The sequence below is a fragment of the Nannobrachium achirus genome (genome assembly GCF_963921795.1).
Source record: "Nannobrachium achirus genome assembly, chromosome: 13".
Classification (NCBI taxonomy): Eukaryota; Metazoa; Chordata; class Actinopteri; order Myctophiformes; family Myctophidae; genus Nannobrachium; species Nannobrachium achirus.
Window position 1 is genome coordinate 21,405,424 of NC_137833.1, and position 22,866 is coordinate 21,428,289.

Below are 22,866 nucleotides of genomic sequence, written 5' to 3' on the forward strand. Positions count from 1 at the left end.
TGAGATGAATCCAACCAAACTTAGAATTAATCCTGCTGCACTAAAGCCAATCATCCCGGACCAGTAAACACACATGCACACACGCATACACACACGCACAAACCACACAAACTGCGCAGACTGCAGACAGTGAACATGCCTTGCAATACAAATCAAATCCCGGAGTCACACACACACACACACACACACACACACACACACACACACACACACACACACACACACACACACACACACACACACACACACACACACACACACACTTTGACCAGCATGACCAGAGCCATACCTTTTTCTTTGACCATGACCATTGGTATCCAGGTAAAATGTGAGCAGAAAAGGCTCTCCTGTGAAGCTCACCGATATCCACAGAGCGACTAAACCCTTTTCAGGGACGAGCAAGCAAGCCAAACATGAGAGAGAGAGTGTGTGTGAGAGAGAGAGGGAGAGAGAGAGAGAGAGAGAGATGTAGCAGAGAAGCTCTCTTCCCGAGACCAACACGACAGCGTGGGGTACATATGTCTCCTCCCTGTTTGTTTGCCTCCCTCCTCCCCTCCCCCTCCCAGCCCCTCTGTTGTCAGCCTCCTCCCCTCATTGCAGTAGCCTGGTGGCTGCTGCTGCTGTTGCTGCTGCCATGTGACCAAAATACACAACCCCAATAGCCCCTACAAGGGGGCCTCTTACAGTATCGATATTCCCAAGAACGCACAGGCAAAAGCAGCACGCACACACGCACAGACACACGTCTCATGATGATCAAGTATTATTTGCAGGCATAGACACATTCAACAGAGATGAATCGCTGCACTGAACTTGAAATGAGGAATCAGATTGATCTTGCCTTGGTTGGGTTATAGCTAGTTAATTAATTTGTCCTTTAAATATTAAAATATGGGATGTTAAAATGATTTACTACTATCCAATATACAATATCCCACTATATGAGAAAGATATTTAATCTGTTTAACATACATAGGCAACTTCAGATGAGAATAGAATAGGGAGGGAGGACAGCCTTAACTGAGTGCATAGAGAAGCTGGTCTTGGAGGGTCACTGGTTCGATCCTCCACTCGCCCAGCCTACGTAGCACACACTAACCAGCTGCCTTGTGGTTAGAATGTCCGCCCTGAGACTGGATGGTCGGAGTTTGATCCCCGGCCGGATCATCCATGGGACCAAAATCCTGGCACTCAGCATCAAGGGCCGGATTGGGAGTAAGTTCCCTACGCTACAGTAAGCTACAGAAATAGGAGATAGGCTCCTGCCCTATGGGCCTCAAGGCTCAGAAAGGCTTACTACTACTACTAGTATTGTCTCTATTCTGGGGCAAGACTTGTCAATCTAGTCAGTTTAGTCACTTGTTAATCAGTCAAGTTCACAATGCATTGCAACAAGAACTTGTTGACCCCCCTGTGACAGCAAAATGGCTGCCGTGTGAACATGGTCAATGAAGGCGGTGTGTGGTGAGAGGTCAAGCAGAGCCACAGGTCAGACCTCTAACCTAAAGCCTTGTATTAATGTCTTTGTACAGAGTCTGTGGAATCCAATTACTGAGATCACGATAGACCAGGTTATTCACTGACCCTGGCTATCACACAAGCTGCAGGGCCAACTATACAGAATATAATTACAATTCACAATCTGAATAACCATAGTGGCCTAAAATCTAACTAAAACACCCTGTTTAACTGCTTGTCAGGGTGCATCATTATGAATAATGTTCCCACACTTTGACACCCAGCAGTCACTTTGCTCAATAATAGTTTTACTGTTTGTTCATATCTTGTGGAGAAAAAGAACCCTTCAAAAACACTAATACTACAGACAATACTCAAGCAAGATGACATAGGCTATATGTACTCAGTTAGAATTTGAAAGAAAATGATTTCGTTTTTTAACTTGGATTACCATGGGCGCATTGTGTCACACGATCAGTCCCAGAATTAAAGTTGGTTCATGAAAGTTCATGAAATATAATGTATTATATTGTTATATTTTATACTTGATTGACAACGTATCTTGTAACATCTGAATTACCTTGCTGTTGGCAATAATAAAACCAATTAAATTAAAATCCTATTTGCAGGTCTTCTATAAATCTACTTAATATAATATATTGCCTAAATAAAGGTTCTATAGCCAACAAGGGAAGTGACTGATGACAACTGAGATATCAACCTAATTGTAGTGGATGCTCAATGCAAAAGCTGTACACGGTAAAATCCTGAGTGTTCATTTAACTCTGAGAGTGTATAACCATTTTTACTGTGTAGACCTTTTCGCATTAAAACCGGGAAAGCATCTGTGTCATTTCATACTCTGGCTATTCAATTCAATAGCTATGAGCTTGTAGATCTGCAATGTTTTAAGCCAACACTCAAATCATTGTTTCTGGGGGGTTCCTGTTACAGTACCAAATATTTTGAGATGCGGGTCGGTCGCCTATAAAATACAATTCTCGGGGTCCTTGACATAGGAGAGTTTGAGCACCACTGATATGGCAATATATGTCAAAAAACTGTTAGGAGTCGGAGAAAACATTTGTACAATTGGCCTCAGGTCTTATCGAGTAAAATACAAGGGATAGAGAAGTATACAAGGGGTAGCAGTTCCCTCTGTCACACTAATACCAATAAGAATCACACGGTTACTGATCCATCATTCCTACAGTGTCGACATAATGTACTTTTTCTATGGTCGCGCATCAGTGGCAGCACCTCTGTAATTGCTGATGCAGGCAGTCCATTATGCATTATAAAGGCACTCATCCACTGCAGTTTCACCTCTGCCACCTACTGGACAGCCTAGATACATACATGAATTTCCATGTGGGTTTCCTTTCATTTGGCAAAGAGGGACCTGCCAGTGAGCCAAATGGTAAAAATACTTTGTGGCCATTTCTCGAGTGCTCCACCCTATTTTATGCCAAAGGTTTGGCATAATGAGCAATGTGTTTCACATGACATAAGTTCTGAAATGTCTTTTTGGAAAACAACAAAGCCACGACTCCGAGGCCCATGGAACATTTGATTTGAAGGACATTCTAAATGATCCCCCAATGAAAACTAGATACTGCAGCCCCTGGAGGACACACACTGATCTGTTATGTTCTCAACGTGGGCTCCGGGGACCCACTGGAACCCTAAGGACCACAGCAAAATGAGTCAATATAAAAACTTAAATCAGTTTAACCACTCTGTCCCTTGCGCAAAATATATTCAAATTGGGGCCTGCAGGCAAATACACTTGACATGAAAAAGTTTGAAAAGAACCAATGCTAAAGACTTGAGTATACAGTAGCAGGTTCTGTGGCTTCTTTAATAATCTATCTAGGAGGCCATGTAGCTGGGCATCCTGGCACCATGGGACGTGCAAACAGCAGTTTCTGAACAGGAAAGCCTATTATCAATGGATGAAAGGTTGCTATCTGGTTCACCTAGGCTACGGATGTGCCTTTCTCACTGTCCCTTAATTATATCTTGACCAATGCATAACCTGCACGCGAATGTGAAGAAGCGGGATATAATCTCAAGCTTTTAAGACAATTGCCTCGATCAACACTTTATACTAATGTCCTTGTGCTAAGCATTAATGAGTAACAGTAAATGAGGCACTTATACGTTTTGCAGGGCATGTTGTTCACTGTCTGTGTCTGCACAGCATGTGAGTGTGTGCGTGTGTGCGTGCATGCGTGCGTGCGTGCGTGCGTGCGTGTGTGCGTTTACTGGTCCGGGATGATTGGCTTTAGTGCAGCAGGATTAATTCTAAGTTTGGTTTGATTCATATCAGATGTTGGAGTGATTAATAATGGAGGTTTGGAAGTATGATAAACACTATGGTTGTGTACAGTATGATAAACACTATGGTTGTGTACAGTATGCGTGTACAGTATGCAGTGGTTCTCAACCTGTGGGTCGGGACCCCCAGGGGGGTCCCCAAATTATTTTAGGGGGTCCCCAGATGATTAACTTAATGTGCAACATTGTTTCCTCACTCAACAGTAAACAAACCAACATAACGTTTAAGTGTATAGAGGGTATATGCACATTTCTAAAGTGACAATTTAAGGAGTTTTAATACCTCTAAATTGAGAAATTAAACACTGGCCAAACTGTCGAACATTAGAGGCAGAAATTGTGAAAATAGACGATATACATGCTCACAATGCCTCACAACGCAAGGCGCTGTGAGCATGTAGATCTTCTATTTTCACAATAGAACCGTGCGATAGAGCATGATGCCACACAGAGTCTCTGGTAACCACCAAGGACTCCTCTTGGAATGTAAACATTATTCTCTGTTGGTCAGAGATGCAAACATGAAAACCAGGCTCACACCCTGATTCACAGGCTCTCAAGCATGTCTTTGGTGTTTAGGTTGAGTTGGTACATAAAAATAAACATAAAATGAGTTAACTTAACTCAGAGAGTGTAGATTTGTCTTAAATGTCTTCTAATCTAGCAATAAACATGCCTTCATTGCTATTATTAATACTCAGAGCCTTGTTAACAGACACGGTTATGCTTATGACGAGGGTTAGAATTAAGTGTTGACAGTAAAAGTAAAACTTTAATCTACAGTGCAAGAGGTCAATTTTAATCTTGTCAATAGCAGCGAGTACATAAATGTACCTGGGGATTAAAACAACAAAGAAGGATTATTTGATACTAGACAGCTACATTGAAGACAGAAATGTGCACTGGTACATTATTGGACTGGTAACTTGATTCAATATGCAAATCTCATAGACAGATAACTGAAATAAGTTGGCACACAAGTAGGAAACTGGATAATGCTTTGACTACATAATCACCTCATAAAAACGATTCCATTTGGAGACCCGAGTGGCATGTACTGTCTCTACCTGCAATGTCCTGTCTCTCCACTATCAATCTCATATAAAACAAAGCACCCTCCAAATAAAGTAGGAAATATACATACAGTGTACATACATACAGTAAATACGTGCACATACAGTACATACATACATACATACATACAGTACATAGTATACATTATGTGAGCGTGCGTGCATGTGTACATACTGTACACTATGTAGTACAGTATGTATGTATGTAGTATGTATGTACTACATACATACATACATACACATACACACACACGCACACGCACACGCACACACACACACACACACACACACACACAGTACAGTAACGAGAACATCTAAACTCAATTAGTGCAATTAGTGCAATAGACTTGGTTCTATTTTAAAATAGGTTATAAAACAGAGAAAGCCTTTTGAAAAGTAATGTGTGGCTGTGGCTGTGGCTGTGGCGGGGATTCAAGGATCATGCTGTATTAGGAATCCTGCTTTGTAGCAGAGGTGGGAAAAGTACTATTTGTTTTTTTTAATTAAGTAAAAGTATCAATACTGCAATGTACTGTGGAAATACATTGTCAGAGCACGGTCACGCTTAATTTTTATTCTAAGTATGAGGGCTTTCTTTTTTTTTTTTTTTTGCACAAATCCGCAAATGACAGCAAACCGCTCCATTCCCATTGAAATGCATTGGCAGAATCCGTCCTCATAGGTGGAATAAAAGTGCGGTGTGACCGTGCTCTTACAAGTAAAAGTCCGGAATTCACCATTTACTATATTATTATTATTATTATTATATAGAGTGTGGAACTACAGCTCCTGAAAGCCGCGTAACGGGAGCTGGTATTTCCTATACAGTATTTTAAAATGACATTTCTGATAGGCAGCAATATACAGTATATGCTTAGATGATTTTTATTTCTATTAGGATAAATGTGTGCGACTGTAAAAACGAAACGGGAGTGGGTAGGAGGCTTCACATCCGCTTGATCGCTTCTCAAACCGGATACGCACGATTAGAACTTCCATCTCCAAGACTGTATGACGGGAGCATTTACTAATTGTGGGAGTCAACAGTCTGGCCACGCGAGACTGCTGTCCTATCAATGAAGGAATAAAAGCTCCCCCAAAAAACATCTTACAAAAAAGTAGATAGTAGAAAGTGAAAAGGTGTAAAAATCTTTTGAAAATCTAAATATAACAGATCTACAAGCTCACAAGTGAGCTTGTACACTGTTTTCACAAGCTCTGTTCTTCTACAAAGTTCTGACAAGCTCATAAGTGACCTTGCACAGTGTTCTAAATTAAACTACTTCAGCATTTAGTCTAAGTCAGCTGATATTATGCTGTAATCATGTGCTATTTTGTTGTTAAAAAAAGTATAAAAGAATAGTACAATTTACTTACTTGAAAACTACATTTTACTGTGTGTATTCCTGGTTTTCCTAAGCAATTTTGTTGAGTTGTATAGCCAGCAATGAACAAAATGTATCAGCTTTGTCCTCAACAAATTGCACCTTTAACATATACAGATACAGAGAGAAAGATTCACTGTCACTGATGATTCCAGTTAGGTTTGTTTACACAACAGTTGACCTCCTATAGCCTCTAAAGTAAACCAAGGGGACAAACTCCATGAAGAAATGCCATGAACAAGCTCCCAAATCCAAATATCAGCTTGCTAAGCCAAACCTGTACCATGACAGCTAGATTTTTACCCCAAAATATGAATTAATGTTAACCTATAAGCATTGCCTGATATTTACAGATATCCTTAGAGCAAATGAATGATGGTTTTACTACAGTATCTAATATTTGGTCAATGAATATATCTATTGGTCTTCCTTTCCACAGTGTAATCCTGATGACATGATGTAAGTCAATTTTAGTTCCTTGTCCACTTTTACTTGGCAAAATGACATATACATTATATAACGTTGCAGAGAGCGATGATTAATTTGACTTTGACACTATTGGAATAACATTTTTTTTTTTTTTCAGTAAATTATGATTGCATAACTTGTGCTTGGACACTCATACAGACAGGTCAAGTACAGTATGAGAGGCTGAAAGAGGCGTAATCATGCACTTTCATCCAATTAAAAAGAAGTACGCTAATCTCCAAGCAGCACCTTCTCATTTCACTTTTAGCCACCTACACACACGGCATGCAAAGCAGAGCCCTAATGCTGCATGTGAACTACAGTGTCTAATGGTATTGCGTGTGTACATAACTGTATGTACAAACGCAATACCATTAGAAGCTGTAGTTCACTGTAAATAGCACAATGGAAACAATCCTGTTATCCTTTTAGCATTATTGTATAACTGTACCTCTGTACTTCTTACAAAGTGTTAATAAAGTATTCAGTCGATCAATCAAACAAGCAGATGCCAAGTATCCTCTCCCTCCTGGATCATGAAGTAGATCAGTGGTTCTAAACCTGTGGGTCTGCCCCAGGGGGTCCCCAAATTATTTTTTGGGGTCCCCAAATGATTAACTTGTGCAACATTGTTTTCTCACTGAACAGTAAACAAACCAACATAACGTTTATAGAGGGTGTATATGCACATTTTCTAAAGTGGAAATTTAAGGCTTTTTAATATCTCTAGAATCGCATTGAACATTGGCCAAATTGTCAAATATTAGTTTCAGTTTAATATTATTTTCACAATAGAACTGTGTTATACAAAATGTAATGCCTCAAATCAGTGCTCGTAGGGTGGGGGTCCCTTCCATGCCAAGGACCCCAAACAACTATAGCCCCCTAGACCCCCCCCCCCCCCCATTGCAAAAAAAGAAGAGAAAAGTGAAATTAGCAAAAAACAAATAAATCTACAAGCTCACAACTTGCTGTGATGGGAACCTGCGAAGTATATTACCTGGACCCACGCCATTATAAAGCCTCTCGCTTAGATAATAGTCATTTGGGTTGATATAGGGAAGCTGCTCCATGTACTGTTTTGGTATCAGGTAGAGGACCTCAGACACATGGCCATCCTCAATGATTGACATGCGCTTGACCGAACCGTTGCGCTTCACGCGGACACGGTCGACGCCGTGGCTGCGGCCGGCGCTGCACAGCTTTCCCAGGCTGTTGAGATTGGGCAAGGTAGGCATGGCGGCGGTGCCCTGCTCGCCCTCGACCTTCCCACAGAGGAGGGTGAAACACTGCTGGTAGACGTGGTCCAGGGTCCTCCGGTTGCCCTCAGTTAAATATCCTAAATCCGAATGCCTCGGGACATCTGGAAACAGGAGATGTTCACGTGAGCAAAGAGACGCAGACCAGTAGGCGACATGCAAGAGGAGCTCCGGGGGATATGTCCACAGGTGTCAGTTCATGGTGATGATATCTGGTGAGATATGCAGTGTTGATGGCAGGCGTCAACGTCAAGCCTTAAGGTGAAAGTGGCAAACGTCAGGTATGAGAAAAGCACTCCCACTGCAGGTAGACCAGAGCAGACTGGGAAAGAAGCTTACAATATGACTGACTGTGTTCCGCCCCGGCTAGCCTCGCAACCTAAGCTGCTTATGGCTGACGTGGTACCTATGATTATCTTCAGGGTGGGGGTTAGGGTGCACTGTAATAGACTGGCTCAGATGTATGGTGGACGGGAGTCTCCCCAATCTGATGGAAGCCCTGGAGCCTATGAATCCACCTAGATGCGCGGTGATCCACTATGAATAGGCCATAGTCCATAAGTGATGTTGAACATTGGTAGAGCCGTGGGTTGTTAAGCGAGAAACTGGAAGTAGCAAGTCTATTCACTCTCAGTGTATGGCAGAACTCAAAATCACACTTTGTAGAATGGTGTGATGTCACTTGTTTATGCCCCTATATGGAGATCCCTGCTCTGAGTATCTGACATCACTGTGATGTCACCTGTGATGTCACAGTGATGTGTCAGGGGAACCACCGTGTCAGGCGTTACCCGTCCGGGCAGACACGGACAAGCTGTGATGGTTCTGATTGTAAACTCCGACCTACGGTCACAATAATTCATACATATAAATCCTTTTATTTATACATCTAACACCAGTAAGACGCCTCATGGCGACAAGCGAGGTTGCGCCATGTCTTGGCCATCTCGCCAGTGATGTATATCGATGACATCAGCGATCTCCATATATGGGCATAAAAGGGATTCTGGGGAATACCCATATATGGACTTTTACATATATGGAGATCCAGGTGATGGTAGTCAGCTCCACATCATCTGGGATACACTCCCTTTTATGCCCATATATGGAGATCAGTGATGTGGACATTAGGGATCTCCATAAATGGGCATAAAAAGGATTGTTACCCTGGAATCACAGGGATCTCCATATCTCCATATATGGGCATACAAGGCATTTGTTCCCCCTGGCATCACAGGGATCTCTCTAACAGGGCATCATCTGGGATACAATCCCTTTTATGCCCATGTATGGAGATCATAGTGTGGTTCTCCTAACAGGGCATCATCTTGGATACAATCCCTTTTATGTCCATACTAGAAGTTCGCGGCCCTTTGGGCCGCTCACGTCTAGAGATCGCGCCCGCTTCGCGGGCGCTCACAGCTAAATTGCAGCAGTGTTCCAACTGATATGGGCATATATGGAGATCTGTATCTGTCAGTCCTTTCACACTGCCAGAGAAACATAAGCATATATGCTAATGGAGAAACATAAGCATATACAGTGTATAGTATATGCTTATGTGAGAAATATGTTTGCGTCAGCAAAATAAGCAAACTTTCATTTTGGGAGGATTGCTCCCCCAAAAATCATGTTTTGGCATGAAACGGTTGCATTTTGTGCATTTGTGGCACGCCCTGCTTCTGGGAATTCGTTGAGCATACAACCCTTGACATGTGATTCGAATTTAGTCTTGACTGGATGTTTTGTTTGTGATTTTTGGCCTTTTCCTCCCACTAACTTTGGAAGCATATTACAGGTGAACAATATGGACTATGAAAATTGTCGCTTGAATATGTTTATTGCATGGGTCCAGAGAACATGTGTACCGATTTTGGTGAGATTTGGAGGAAATATGTCGAAAAGGAGCAAAAAGTGTGTTTTGAAGAAAATTTAAAATGGCGGAAAATCTGTCCTGATGCAAATGGGTGTGGCCTATGTGGGGACATGTGTCATGACCCAAGGAATCCTGGGGAAAATACATTTTGATTTTCCGACCTATGGTTAAAGAGTTATAGGGCAAAATGTGAAGTGGGCTGTTATAGCACCACCATGAGGCTGACCGTAATTATTATGAATCTCCCCTCTAAGTTATGCATTTTGAAAACATGACATTTACTTTATTACTATTCAAACCCCTCAGGTACAGGAAAGCTTGCTCTGTGTTGGCTTGGTGTGTTAAAATAAGATATGATGTTAACTCATACAGGGCCAGATTTCCAAAATATGAATATGAATGTGCGCTTATAACGCCAGGAAATAGCTATTTTGTATCCCCCCAGACCACCTTAACCAGACCACCTTAACGAATGCACGTTCACCATACCATACCACCAGATGACCACTAGAGACCACCATACACCATACACTGACATGGTCCCATGTTAAGCCTGTTTAAATCCACATAACAGGATGAGACGCTGACTTGGTCCTCATTGACTTAACATGGACGGGCCGCCGGTCACCATTTCAGCTCAATACTGTTCAATTCGTGCTTGATCGTCTCAAACCACCATTGGTATGGGCATCGGGACGTATATAGATGCCACACAGAAAGTTTCAGAATCAAAATCCGACCTAGTGAAGCTACGTGAGGGTCGGATGGTTGCATTGAGGCTAACGCTAGCAGAGGCCTGTTGTCAACAGGAAGCCCTGGTTTAAAGGTGACGTCATAATCGTATCCTTTTTTTTCACGGTTTACGTGTGGACATTAGCTGAGGTAAGCTAACCATTTCGCTCCGTCTATAAACACATATTAAAAGCTTAAACAATGCTTTTATATAAAAGTCGCTCCGAGTCGCTCGGCACCAAACGCCATAGTGAACTAGTCGCTCGTAAAGTCGCCCGGCGCTAACTGAGTTAATGCGCAAGAGCGACAGGTAAATGCCACTAATGTAGATTTTGAAGTGAAGCACACCGCCAGAGTTCTATATCTATGTATCTATGTGTCTGTCTATCTATGTATGTATGTATCTATCTAGCTACTGGGCAAAATGTGTAGGAACAGTGTCCAAAAATGTGTTAGAAAAAATTTGAGGGTTCCTGATATGAACAGAACCACTGTTCCATGGTGTATTCCTAGCAGCATGTAAAACAAAAGCACCTGATGGAGTTACAGTTGACTCATTTATTTCCTATGCAATCAATCAATCAATCAATCAATCTCTCTGGAAGAAATTGCACGTGACTTCTGCAGCAGTACTGAGGCGCTCCAACGACCACTCTGACAAGCTAAATGATGGGTGCAGTAAATGTATTTGTCTGCATACAGCCCAATGAGCCCATAATATTAACATCGTAACAGTGCCCGTCATTTCAGCTGATATGGTAGCCCAAATTACCTGAAAACTGCTAATCAAGAAAATGTGTGACAGCTGTTTCAAAAGCTGTAGGATCAAAACGAATTTATTTTATTACAAAAATTTAACTTAAACATGTTGACAACAGTCCTTATTAATCATAAAAACAAATTCAGTATCACACATTGCTTTTTCTTAGTTTCCTAGGCCAATTTCCAAAAAGCGGACCAAATTACCTGACTTCTTTTCAGATTCTAATGAGCTAATGTTAACCCTCACCCTCACTTCAACTGTTCTCTGTCTCACAGTTGAGAGCTCAACTGGGGCCCCCTGATGGCCATGTTGGTTAAAAAATAAAATAATAATAATAATCTCATGAGGCCCCCAGGCTGTGAGGGGGCCCCAGGCGGCTGCCTATTTTGCCTCTATGGGCTGCACGGCCCTGCTTCACCCTATACTTTGCGCTTCCAAAAAGTGTCCCAATTTACCTGACTTCACCCTATTGTTTTACAGCGTAGCCTACTTTGCGCTTCATTGCAGAGCTCCTGCTGTACAGTCTCTGAGTCTCAGTCTTCATTTGGATCAACAGATTTACAATCTTTTCTTTCTTGCACAAACATGTGATTTATAGGGGAGCTTTAGCAACACAGAGGATATACAGCTCGTTTTATGTTGACAGCACGGCACTCACAGCAGGCAGCGGCTTGGAAAAAAAAGAGAGAGAGAAAAAAAACTTTCACTCTCTTGCTTGGACAGAACGGGAGACAAACACACATCAGCTGATCTTCACGCAGATAACATCTCGATGTGCGTCTTGCGCGAGGCGTTGTGAGCTTGCAGATCTGCTCTCCAGAATTACGTCAGAAGTTGAACTCTCTCTCTCTGAAATACGATTCTCTCTCTCGCGCTCTCTTTCTCTCTCTCTATTCGGTAACACTTCCCAACGTTAGGTATCAAGTAAAAGTACAAAAGTATCGCTACCAACATACCATGCTTGTTAACGGACTACACAAACACACACGCGTGTCTGGTCAAACATCGCATGCATAATCTACTCTTTATGGAGGGAAGCAATGTTTTGTTGAGAACATGTAGAACTGACACACACACGCGTGGCTTAAATAAGTCATTTTTCTGCTGTAAGCTGCATTTTTAAGGTTGTCATTGCAGAAAGGGTAAAGTAGAAGGTTTAAAACACGCTATTCCTATCATATTCCAATGGCAGTGTGTGTCCCTGTGTAGTGTTTGGTGTGAAGCAGAACAGCTCCGCTCTGTCTCTCTACTCTCTCTACTCTCCACCCCCCCATCCTCCCCCCATCTCTGTTGCTTGCAGCTTGCAGTTACTTAGTTGGAGTGCGTTGTGTTTACGCCCATTTGTGACGCAAATCGCGTCGCCGGTCAACGTTGGATCATTCCGTCAGGAGTGGCTGCTCTGCGTGAGGCAAATTTTGTTAAATTGAAATAAATGCGGTTCAAAGAGTGGCATGTTTAAAATGTGGACATTTTAAAATTTTCACGTTTGTTCGACGTGGTGGCTATGTTTGTGAGAGGTGTTTGTGGGAATATGTAGCTAAACATTGTGGTTTAGGATTGCCTCCAAGTGCTCCGATATAGATGCTTGATATGGAGATCTTTAACACTGTGATGTCACCTGTTTATGCCCATATATGGAGATCTCTATCTGACATCACCTGTGATGTCACCTGTGATGTCACAGTGATGTGTCAGGGGAACCACAGTGTCAAGCGTTACACGTAAGCTGTGCCGGTTCTGACAGTAAACTGTGACCTACGGTCGCAATTAATATACCGTATGTCTTTCTGTCCGCTGTCTGACCGTCTGTCTATGCTGACAACACTGATACTAAACAGTGGTGCCACCATGGTAACAGCCGCATGCTGAAACAATGCCCAACTGACATCACTGACTGACATCACTACAGTGCCCAAATTTGAAGATAACATCACAGACTGGCCTGGACACAGAACACCATATATGGGCATAAAAGAGAGCCAGACAGACAGACAGACAGACAGACAGACAGACAGACAGACAGACAGACAGACAGACAGACAGACAGACACAACGGGTATTGTGCAACTGGACATCAGTGGTGACTATTCTGCCCAGGCACCGCTCTGGGTTCTCCGACATTACCTCTGAGACTCCTACAGTACATTCAACCCCCCATATACTGTGCATACCCCAGGCACAGGAATAGTATTTATAAACATGTCAATTCACATACAGTATATATGCACACATATGCTTGTATGCATACATACATTAGTGGACTCACATATTCACTATATCACTAGATCGTTATATTGATGCTATATATTTATTCTATACAGTATGTTAAGGTACCTTTTGCTTTATATATTTCTTAGAATTTTCTTTGGATTTGCTCATTTTAAGTTCGTACCCCAATACCAGATATACATCTCCCTTTGATGTTAGTCCTTGCATTCGTTTTCTTGAAAATACCAGTTCCCCTGAGTTCATACTTGGCTCAAACAGCCCCTGTATGCAGATTGGAAGTGATTTATTGTATGCCTTGTACATTATTGCAGCACCGTTATGGTTGACTAAATCTTCAAATGTCAAAGTGCGGTAGTTATTAATGAGTAGCGATTAATGAGTAGTGAGTTTTTGGTGCAAAATAGTCAGCCAGGTTAACTAGTCTTATTACTTTCTTTTGTAACATAAAAATGGGATGAATTATTGTTTTGTGTGTGTGTGTGTGTGTGTGTGTGTGTGTGTGTGTGTGTGTGTGTGTGTGAAAGAGAGAGAGAGAGAGAGAGAGAGAGAGAGAGAGAGAGAGAGAGAGAGAGAGAGAGAGAGAGAGAGAGAGAGAGAGAGAGAGATGCAAGAACATCATGTTTCATGTCAATGTTGATGCAGATGAAAAATACACTTGTAAACCCCTACCAACTGCCGGGTGTGTACAACAACTCAAAGCGCCAATACCATATTCTCAGTTATCAATTTCTAGACTTGTCTTGGCATGATGGCTAGTTATATAGTCTTATTTCCAGTCACGCAGGTGCACAACAGCACCATCAGCCAACCCTATATATTTGCAGTGTGTTCACAGTGTGCACACAAGTGACTTTTTAACACCTTATACCTGACGTCTGACAGGACTGATCTCCTGGCGTTAGCCTGCAATAGTCTGACTCTGGAGGACAAGTGTCCGTTTGATGTTTCAGGGCCTACAAGCCAACCAATGCTGTTACTTCATCACTCAGTGACTTGCTCACAATGCTCAGTCGGTCAGCCGGTCAGCCAGTCAGCCAGTCAGTAAAAACAGAAAACTACAAGTCTGCTACAACTGTCAGTGCCTTGAAATCACAGCAAAAAAACTGTTTGCCACTGCCTTTAATTGAGATTTCTTTACTTATTCTTCTGCACTCATCTTGTTCTCTTAATTTTCTATTTTATTTTTCATTCTTACATTGTGTTTTTTTGTTTTTGGAGCTGTGTGAAGCACAGGCTCCCTATACGTGGCCGTGTGGGTCTGTGTGTGTGTGTGTGTGTGTGTGTGTGTCTGTGTGTGTGTGTGTGTCTGTGTGTATGTAGCCTGAACTTCCTAAACTTCGGCACGCCACTAGTCCCACAGTTTTGCCACCACACACTCGCGCCATATGTCAAATCGACCGGCTTACTCGGGAATCGTGGGCTATTACTTTTCTAAGAGAAAGGTTCTATAGTTTAATTGATATTAATTTATTAGTGAATTAATTTTCCCCATTGACTTATAATGGGAATCGCAAAAACTCACATTCAATTATTTGTCTCTCGCAAACCATAGGGGCTAGAGTTTCAAGACTTGGAGAGGAGGTTCATAATGATTTCAAGGATTAAATAAAAAATAATTGTGTCATTTGGCCGCATGGTGGCGCCATAACACCCCACTTTACGTTTTGGCCTGTAACTCTTGAACCGTAGGTCGGAAAATTAAAAATATTTTTTCCCTGGATTCCTTGGGTCATGACGCATCTCCCCATATAGGCCACGCCCATTTGCGCCATGATAGATTTTCCGCCATCTTGAATTTTCTCCAAAACACACTTTTTGCTCCTTTTCCTACATATTTTCTTCAAATGTCACAAAAATCGGTACACATGATCCACACACACACACACACACACACACACACACACACACACACACACACACACACACACACACACACACACACACACACACACACACACACACACACACACACACACACACACACACACACACACACACACACACAGCTCCACTTCACACGGGTGTGATTTTTTTGTTTTCTGTGTCCTGAATAGGTGTTTCCTATCAAAACAAATTGTCCTGGTATGACATGTAGGGAAAGTGAAATGGCTTTGAGACCCATTTCCTCATGTGAGATTGAATGGAAATAAAACAGTACCTGCCGTTCCTCAATCGCAGATGCAACACATGACGATTATGGACCATATACGTATACATGTATGTCTGCTACAATCATTCCCAAATGGCTATACCAGCCAATTTACTACCACAGTTCATCACTTTAAAAGGCCTATTATGTATTTTCCATGATGTATGTTTTCACCATTTCTAAGCCTAACTCACATCTGTGCAATTATGATTGTGATTCTGTTAAGAGCATCAGTGTTAAAAGGATTACAAATATCAAAGGCATACTTTCATCATCAGATACATTAAGCCAAATACTGGCATGTAATAAACACCCCCATCTGTGAGTGGATTTTCACTGAGCTCCCATTGCATTGTGACAACAATATGCAAAGTGCACTATAAAAATGCATATGCACCCACGGAAATTAGTAAAAATCTAATTACCTTCAAATTCATAAAATCCATTGTTTTACAATGACCAGAGTCATCTTTGAAGGAGAAATATTTGAAGGAGCAGCTATATTTAGCAAACAATCCATAACTAAACCAACCGCTTATGACAACTTATGGTGATGATTAGAACAGGAATGAAAATAACAAACGATTGTATTATAAATGGTGGATCATGCATCCGGCTGTCATTATATGGCGAAAGCAGTGCGTTAAGCAACAGGATTAGGTGGATGAAAACTTTGTGGGGAGACATGTTCTACAGTATGTTCAGAAGAAATAGTTTCCACAAAGCTTTTCTAAAAGGGCTTTTTTTTTATCCATCCCATCCATCCGGCTTTCATTTCAGCTATTGAATTGAAATATACATTCACCTTCCCTGAAAATGGGAATTGAATGTCAGCTAAATGTAGAGTCATCATGTTTCCCTGTTGTGAGGTGAAACGATGGATCATGGGAGGAGGGCTCCAAATGAAATCTACATTTCAAAAAATGCAATTTGATAGTACCATTCTTAGTTTTCTATTTCAAACCTCTTTCAGAAAGGTCTGACAACATAAAATGATGTCAATGTTGTCTATACTTCCGACGGACAAATTAATCTGAATTATGATCTCAAGCACAGCAGACAATGACAAAGCAGAAATAATAACCCTTTTAGAGAGGACAGCTTTACACAGTAAAACCCTTGGTGTTAACCTAACTCTGACAGTGAAAAAATGGACCTTTGCAAATCCCTTTTTACAATTTGATTTAAGTCATGGGAAATTATAAGATATTAGAACAAGATATGGAATCGCATGTGCGCGCGCGCACACGCACGCACGCACACACACACACACACACACACGCACACACACGCACACACACACACACACACACACACACACACACACACATACACACACACACACACACACACACACACACGCAACCACACGAGCACACAATGCTTCCAAGAGGAGCTAAGTTGGAGGACAAGCTGCTGCTCTGCTGCAGTGGGCCATTGCCCTCCATTTGTCATCCATTACACCATCTATGGGAGCGAACAAAAAGGCAGAAGGAAAGGCGCCTCCCCGCACAACCACCATGGCTAGATACTGTAACCGTCCCGAGACACAAACCTAGCATCGGACACAAAAATGTACAGCAGGAATGTTCTAGCCGCCCCACCACAAAACAGCCTAACTTGAATGTCCTGTCCATGCAAAATAATAATACATAAATAGAAGATAAATGCTCCTGTTCCTCTTACCGTCTAGTCCAAAGCACTGGGATGTGATTTTCTGGGCGTAGTTGCAGAGCCCGACAGGCTGCTGCTTCCCTGTATTCCTCTCCCCCATCTCTACACGCTCACACATGCACACCGTCCCATCCGGCACTGCTTTCACCTCTTCCCCTCTTCATCAATTATTCAGGCTTGTGACCGGACAAACGCACACACACGCACACACAGGGAAAGAGAGTCGCACGCATATGCACGCAATAAACAAGGACACACACACACACACACACACACACGCGCACGCATGCACGCACACACACACAGAAAAGTGCTGAGGCGGAGGGTCGTGCAGAAATGAGTGCAGCCCTCTCCATTGGTCAGATAAGGAGAAGGCATCATATTGGGTTACTGGGTTACTGCAGAGTGGAGCGTTTACCCCCGCTAACCATCCAAATTACACTGCAATGTAACAGGTATCGGGTCTGGATGAGCCACTCACTGCCCCCTGCCCCAAGGAAGAGTGGGGCCCTGGAAAATGAATGCAGGGCTATTACAGTTATCCAGAGAGACAACTGTTAGAGATTAGTTAATTTTCTGGCATATGAAAGTATGGCCATATTTGGAGTTCTCACACTCAAACACATGACTTTTTCCAGAGGCTTTAAACTGTAAAGATTTCTGTTATTTAGTAAAGAGTAATCTTTTACAGTATGTTGTTGTGATGTACAAAATAGGCTACAGTCAGATAGTGAGTCCAGTCAATAGTTGATAGTGAGTCAAATGAGTTATTTATATCTCTGTGCTCATTTGATTCAATGTATTCACTTTGAGAGCTTCCGTTTGAATGATGGACACTGCACAGACAACTGCACTGTCAAGAAAACAATGATAGAGAGAATCATTATTTTGGGGGAGGGTTGGGGGACATTTAACATGTACAGTGGAGACAGAAAACACACAGTGCTATGCACCCCAACAACTCGCCCGAAGGAATCATTCTTTAGTATTTTAAACAACCCCAGACAGGAAACATGCTGAAACAATATTCAATATCTGTGCCTCTTTAAAACAGAGGTACCGTACTGTATATGGTTAATGACAATTATTTTATACTTTTACATACCAGAAACATTACTTTTTCCATTGTGTTCCTCATTTGTTCCTCATACTACCTGATTGCATCTACATTAGAAACCTAGCTTAAAGAAGAAAATCCATACCGTCTGATTTCAATATTCGTCACTGCTCTATATGTCAAGACAAATGAGTAATGCCAAAAATTGGATGAATGAAAATGATAGATGGTGCATTTACATATCGCCTTTAAATGGGCATTACATTCACCCATTCACACACACATTCATACACTGATGGCAGAGGAAACCATGCAAGGCACCAACCTGCTCATTGAGAGCAATTAGGGGTACAGTGTCTTGCTCAAAGACACTTCGACACTGACTCTGGGGGGGAGCCCGAGATTGAACCTTCCTGTTCCCAAGTGGACGCTCTACCTCCTGAGCCACTGCCCCCCCAATGAATGAATGAATGAATGAATGGCTGAATGAATGAATGCTGTTGGCCTGCCTGCACTGTGAAAGAAATTACCAATTTTCTGTACAGCATGAGCTTGCTCAGGGGTGGAGCAGAATAGAATGGATCCAACAGTCCAAGACAAACAATGAATTCATTCCACACGAGCCAACCATGACGAGCCAACCCTAACCAGCAGTATAGAAGCAGTCAGCCAGGGATATACATAAACAGATTGCACCAAACACTAAAAGGTAACTCTTAACCGCGGAGATTAGGCCACGATTTGCCGTCGGAAGCGGTTGGAAAGTGTCTCCTGCCAATAAAGCTGCCGGATCTGGTCTTTTATCGACACGTCGAAGGGAAACTGGACTTGTTCAGTTTTGATGAGTCGTCCTTGCTCCGTCTAGAGTGATTTTTGGTGAGAGAAAAGATGGGAGAGGAAACTCTGGTTGGCAGATTCTGTGAGTGAAACAAGCGACCAGGTCTATGAAAACAAGCCCAAAAGAAGTGACCAGTTTCACCACTTGACTGACTTGAGTTCTATTACCTATTAGCTATTATTAGCTCTATTAGCTATTTTCTAAAAGAAAGTTGAAAGCCAGGCCAAATAAGCAACTACACTCCAGAAACAAGCCCAAACAAAAGCAAACCACAACTAGCGACTTTACAGGAAAACAAGACCAAAGTCGCTTAAAATGAGCAGACCTGGCAACACTGCCAGAACAGCACTGCAGGCTACCGAGGTGTCACCTGAATGCAATGTTCCGTCGCCTGACTTTTAAATGCCAAGTTTGCCAACTAATGCCAGCAGACTACAACAGACTAGCAGTTTGATGCCGTTGGAAGTAGCATGTTTGGTGTGGAGACACCTTAAGGTGTATGGAATTGTGACCACAAGGATATGGAGCGAGAACTAATATTACACTATAATGCGAAGTCCTGAGTGATAATCTATCTCAGGGTTAAATTGGTTTTACATTGCATGAAAGGTCCCAGAATAGCCTATATTCTGATTCAGATTAGTTTGTCCGTCGGAAGTATAGACAACATTGACATCATTTTATGTTGTCAGACCTTTCTGAAAGAGGTTTGAAATAGAAAACTATATAATTTGTAATGTGTCTGTTTTCGTGCCTGAAATAGGGATACCAGGTTGAAAGTAGAAATGGTTTTACTGGTGGAGAGGGCACCAGTTTCAAGGTTAATCCTGATGGCATGTGATGTTAACATTGGGGGGAACATCTGAGTAAGGGTGGGGCTTTGGATAATAAATTAATCTGGTAGGGGTAACTTGAGCCACTTTTTCCATTCTGTAGCCTACAGAGATTAATCTCTAACAGTTTCACAGCACAGGCGTATGTTGAATCCTATGGATGCTGCTATATCTAACATATAATTCACCAAATGTCTGAGTGAGTGTCTGAGTGAGTGTCTGAAACAGCGTTTCTCCTCAGTGGCTGGAGCAATTGATCTGAAATCGCATCACCATTAGCATATGAACACACCTGACATAACTGTGAAGCCCGTTTGTCACTTTCACAAATTGGCCTCATGGTGGCGCTATAACAGTCCACTTTACGTTTCGGCCTGTAACTCTTGAACCGTAGGTCGGAACATTAAAATTCTTTTTTCCCTGGATTCCTTGGGTCAATACGCATCTCCCGATATAGGCCCCGCCCATTTGCGTCAGGATAGATTTTCCGCCATTTTGAATTTTCTCCAAAACACACTTTTTGCTCCTTTTCCTACATATTTTCTTCAAATGTCACGAAAATGGGTACACATGATCTCTGAACCCATGCAATGAACATAGTCAAGGGATATTTTGATAGTCCATACCGTTCGTTCGTAACGGGCCTCCAAAGTTAGCGGGAGGGGCCCGTTTTGCAAACAATAGCCATAAATCACAAACAAAACGTCGAGTCAACACTGAATTTCTGCCACAGGTTGCGGGTGGCTTACTCAACGAATCCCCAGAAGCATTTCCAATTCGACCCGTAGAGGGCGTCACAAACGCGCAAAACGTAACCGTTTTGTTCCAAAACGTAACCGTTTTGTTCCAAAACGCGTTTTTCAGGCGGACCGACCCTCTCAAAAAGAAACACAGACCACTCTGCGGATGGTCTCAGGTCCAAACCGCTGCACACACACACACACACACACACACACACACACACACACACACACACACATAGCCATTAAACGAAACGGGTATTTCTTACATTGATGCTCCTACATATTATCATGCAAGTACCAGTTAAAGTTACTTTCCATCCCTCATATACCGTGTGCACAGTGCACATCCCATAACCCACACACTGCACATCATTTCGGAGCTCATATCTTTGAACGGGTAAGGACTAGTATATATAGATTATAGAGGGTATGCGCATGCATAAAATGAGTGGCAAATTGAGTGGCAAAGTGAGCTTTTCTGTTTGGATATAATGGGTTGTCAAGGCCAAAAAGTTGTTTTTGTCACTCAGTAGGCCTATCCGTTCCTGCATAACTTCCGGGTATGATGATGATATGTGCAATTTTGTGCATACCCTCTATAGATGATGGATAAAGTGCTGTAGGTAAAATGAGACACTATTCTTAACAATTTAACATTTAGATTTTATATTTAGCTAAGTATACTATAACTAAATATGGCTGACAACACAAAATAACTAGAAATAACCGCATCATTGCTGTATGCTTCCACCAACTAATTGCAGTTTAGATCATCTACAGACTCATATGTGAAGACTTGAAATGTAAGTTGTCAGTACAGGTATATATTTTGTGTGGTCACTGTGATCTTGGCCGTCTCTTGACCACTGAATTCTCAGTCAAAGTTAATCTTTGAGTCTAAGTGGAGGTTTGTGCCAGGGAAAATTCCCTCCTGGCATTCCTGAGATACCACCTTCATGAGAATGGGACGGATATGAGGTCACAGTGACATTTGACCTCCAACATCATAACAAAATTGCATAAAAGTGAAATACTGTATCGGTTCCACAGCGTTCCACTAGGATGGTTTGTGTAAAGTGGTTAAACTAATTGAACAATAGCCTACTTGGGGTCATTAATGTTTCAGTAATCTCTCAAGACAGATTCAGCAGCCAGTAGCAAATTCAAAGGGGAAAAAAAAAGATTGATAATTCAGTGACATTGGCTCAAACTGACACCCGCTAAATGTAGATAGGCCTACGTGTAAAGTTGTATGTACATAATATAGTACTGTATGTAGCATTTAAACCACATATCACTCCCTTGTAGAACATCTATGTAATAATAAAACATTGTTCCATCTGTGATAATCAAATAACTCCTCATACATTCATTGTGACCCACACATAATAACCTCTGCTTCATTCTACTCCACAACTACGCCTATAGTTACTTCTCATGAATAACGATCACCTTCTTGCAGCAGCTTAAGGCTGCTAATCAGGTCAATATACCACAGGGGACTGTCAAACCAGTGGTCTCCGAACACCATTGATCTCCAGCACTGCAGAAGCCAGGCAGAACAGATGCAGTGGGCCACATCAACTGACACAGGAGTTCAAAGCCACCCCACCTCAGATTCCAAAGAGCCTGAAGAGAAAGAGGTTCTCTTCAGGCTCCAAAGAGCCTGAAGAGAGAGAGCCAGAGAGGCTGCGATATAAAAAGACTGACATCTCCCCTCCATAACCAGATCAGAGCTAAATTGACAAAACAAGACAGAAATCATAGTGTAACTGTATACTAATATACAGTAATACCATTAAGGCCATGTTAATGTGTTTTCTTTCTTTCCATCCAGGCCTACAGGAGCTGTTAAGTCCATCAGTCCCTCCCTCGGATCATAATGTGTAGCAGAAACAGCCGGGGGCGCTTTATTTCTAGCAGAAAACACAATCAGTCACCATGCTCAGACCCACCACAGAACAAAACAAACAAAAACCTGTTCAGATC

At 42.1% G+C, this 22,866-nt stretch overlaps 1 protein-coding gene across 8 annotated transcripts in view; it reads right to left on the bottom strand.

Annotated features, from left to right (window-relative positions):
- The window catches only part of ablim1a (actin binding LIM protein 1a), an 81,233-nt gene that overhangs the window by 57,098 nt on the left and 1,269 nt on the right, over positions 1-22,866 (bottom strand). For 6 of the 8 annotated variants that reach the window (XM_080741024.1, XM_080741020.1, XM_080741023.1 and 3 more), the window contains exon 1: positions 290-471. The exons of 1 other annotated variant lie outside the window; for it this stretch is intronic. In XM_080741024.1, the coding sequence (XP_080597150.1) occupies positions 290-311 (22 nt within the window). In that variant the 5' untranslated portion in view covers positions 312-471. Of the gene's footprint in view, positions 1-289; positions 472-6,248; positions 6,372-22,866 lie in introns of those variants that run through there. One more of the 8 variants, XM_080741019.1, reaches the window with a different exon arrangement.